Genomic DNA, 2,087 nt, shown 5'->3' on the forward strand with positions numbered 1-2,087 from the left:
GGAACTCTAGAAAATAAGGTAAAGGTTATTTGTCAGAGTTGACCAAAAGGTCAGTGTTTACACAAAAGTACATGTACACTTTATACAAATGAGACTTCATTTGCCATCATAAACCTTTTTCTTTCTAGAGGAACAACTTCTGATGATCATAAAATGTTCTATTAAGTCATTTCAATGTGAAGGAAAAGCAATTCTGAGCAATATAACTAGTAGTGTCTTTATATAGATGTTAAGATGACAATTCAGATTATTTTCCAAACTAATCCTGAGAAAAATTCTGTTTACAATTTAAACAGTAATGTTATGTAAAAAGTATTAACAAATCCACTATTACAAATGTCAATTTTCCTATATGGTCATCTATATATACACACACAATAAAATGGTATATGCAAAAATAATAAAAAATCATGCATGAATTACTTTTTCATCTTTAAAGGCTGGATTTCCCTCAAAATACAATTTTTCACCTTTTTTTCCTTTTTTTTGTGTTTTGTTTGTAATCTGCCAAACACACTGAATACTACCTCTACAGTTCAGCATGAGCTGATGGGAAATAAATTTATTTTACATTCAAGATTTTATATGCTAAATGACCCTGTTGTAGCATCTGACATCAAATGATCAGCCTTTTTTCCTCTTTTTGCAGTGATCAATCTTCATGATCCATTCCGTGGCGAGCTGGGAAAAAAATGCAGTTGCTAATCAATGTCTGAACAGTCTGAAGCTCCACAAGAGATCCAAGGAGTCACTATCAAACTATCCTGTAGCATGAGATCATTGCACACAGAAGAACAGTCATAAAATAGGCAACTATCTACAAAGGTCAGAAAGGGGCACGTCTCTCTTGTGTTTCCTCTTTTTGACATGGAAACACTGATGTGATTTGCTGCCTTGATGCTGTTTGTTTGTCACTGAGGTACCATGGTTTGAGTTTGTTGGACCCGGGAAGCCTTTGCTGGAGGAAGAGCGAAATAACCTTGCTGATCCATGCTGTAAAAGAAAAAGGACATGGTAAATCAACATTAGAGTAAATAGAATATGGCTGTTACAACACTTGTATTACTGGTTAAAAAAACAACAACAAAAAAACACTACAACTTCAAGAGGCAGTGCATTTGAAAAGAGCTTGACATGAAGGGAAGAATCACGTCTGTGCTTAGCCTGCAGCACAAGAAGTTCTCTTTCACTTCAGCAACCTCAGAAGAGAGACAAACAAGATGCTGGGCTCCAGCCCTTAAATAATACAATTAAAAGAGAGACAGGATTCCATAACTTAATTCAAGGTACAAAGTGAAGTATTAGTCCTGTGTTTTAAAAAGGATAAGACTGGTTTTACTTGTGTGCTACATGCAAGCCAGAATGGTAACAGTTGCACTACACCTTACTGAAACAGAGTCAAGAAAAAGGGAGAGATGAGGAACACCCAATGGTATTTCTTGCACAAGGAGAGGGCAACATTCACCCACATCACAATGCACAGAAAGTGCTTTATGGTGCACCCTTTGAGATACATAGTTTGCAAAGTGTCTAATTTACTATCCGCTGGAAATCTTTAACAGATGTCTGTAAAAATATTTATATCTAAATAAGTAGAAAAATAGTTCTGAAACTCCACCATTCAGGAATAAAGTTCCAGACTATTTTTAATATTTAAGCTGTTCTAACTATATTCCTGTAAAAAATGACATCACCATAAACTGAAGTTGTGCAAATCGAACACTGCTTTGAAATCATGATTTTCCAGACTACTGTATTGGGGGGGTTTATTAGCCTTCTGGTGTTTGAGATTGTCAGTCAAATTATTTTTGATCATAATTTTTTGGGGGAGGCAGGGGTGAAAGTTTGATCTTTATGCTAAATTAATTAAATATGCATTTCTCCAACAAAAACTGAAACTCTTAATTTGGGAGGCAGGTCTTAAATTTGAATATAAATCCTTATAGTACAGCTACAAGCAGGTGATAGCTAACATGTCAGGCTCATTTTCTCTGGGGGTAACCGCACAAAACTGTATTTGTGCAATACCTCGCAAGGAAAATAGCCCTCTTACTCTACTGTGGTTTAAAAGTAGAAATGAACATCAG

General features: G+C 35.4%; 1 protein-coding gene across 2 annotated transcripts in view; it reads right to left on the reverse strand.

Annotated features, from left to right (window-relative positions):
* Window positions 1-6: 6 nt before the first annotated feature.
* TENT4B (terminal nucleotidyltransferase 4B) overlaps window positions 7-2,087 on the reverse strand; it is a 49,044-nt gene continuing 46,963 nt past the window's right edge. For both annotated transcript variants that reach the window (XM_026652858.2, XM_026652857.2), the window contains one exon: window positions 7-993. In XM_026652858.2, coding sequence (XP_026508643.1) covers window positions 814-993 — 180 coding nt within the window. In that variant the 3' untranslated portion in view covers window positions 7-813. The remainder of the gene's footprint in view (window positions 994-2,087) is intronic.

Source organism: Terrapene carolina, unplaced genomic scaffold (assembly GCF_002925995.2).
Source record: "Terrapene carolina triunguis isolate 2854851 unplaced genomic scaffold, T_m_triunguis-2.0 Scaffold130, whole genome shotgun sequence".
Taxonomy (NCBI): Eukaryota; Metazoa; Chordata; order Testudines; family Emydidae; genus Terrapene; species Terrapene triunguis.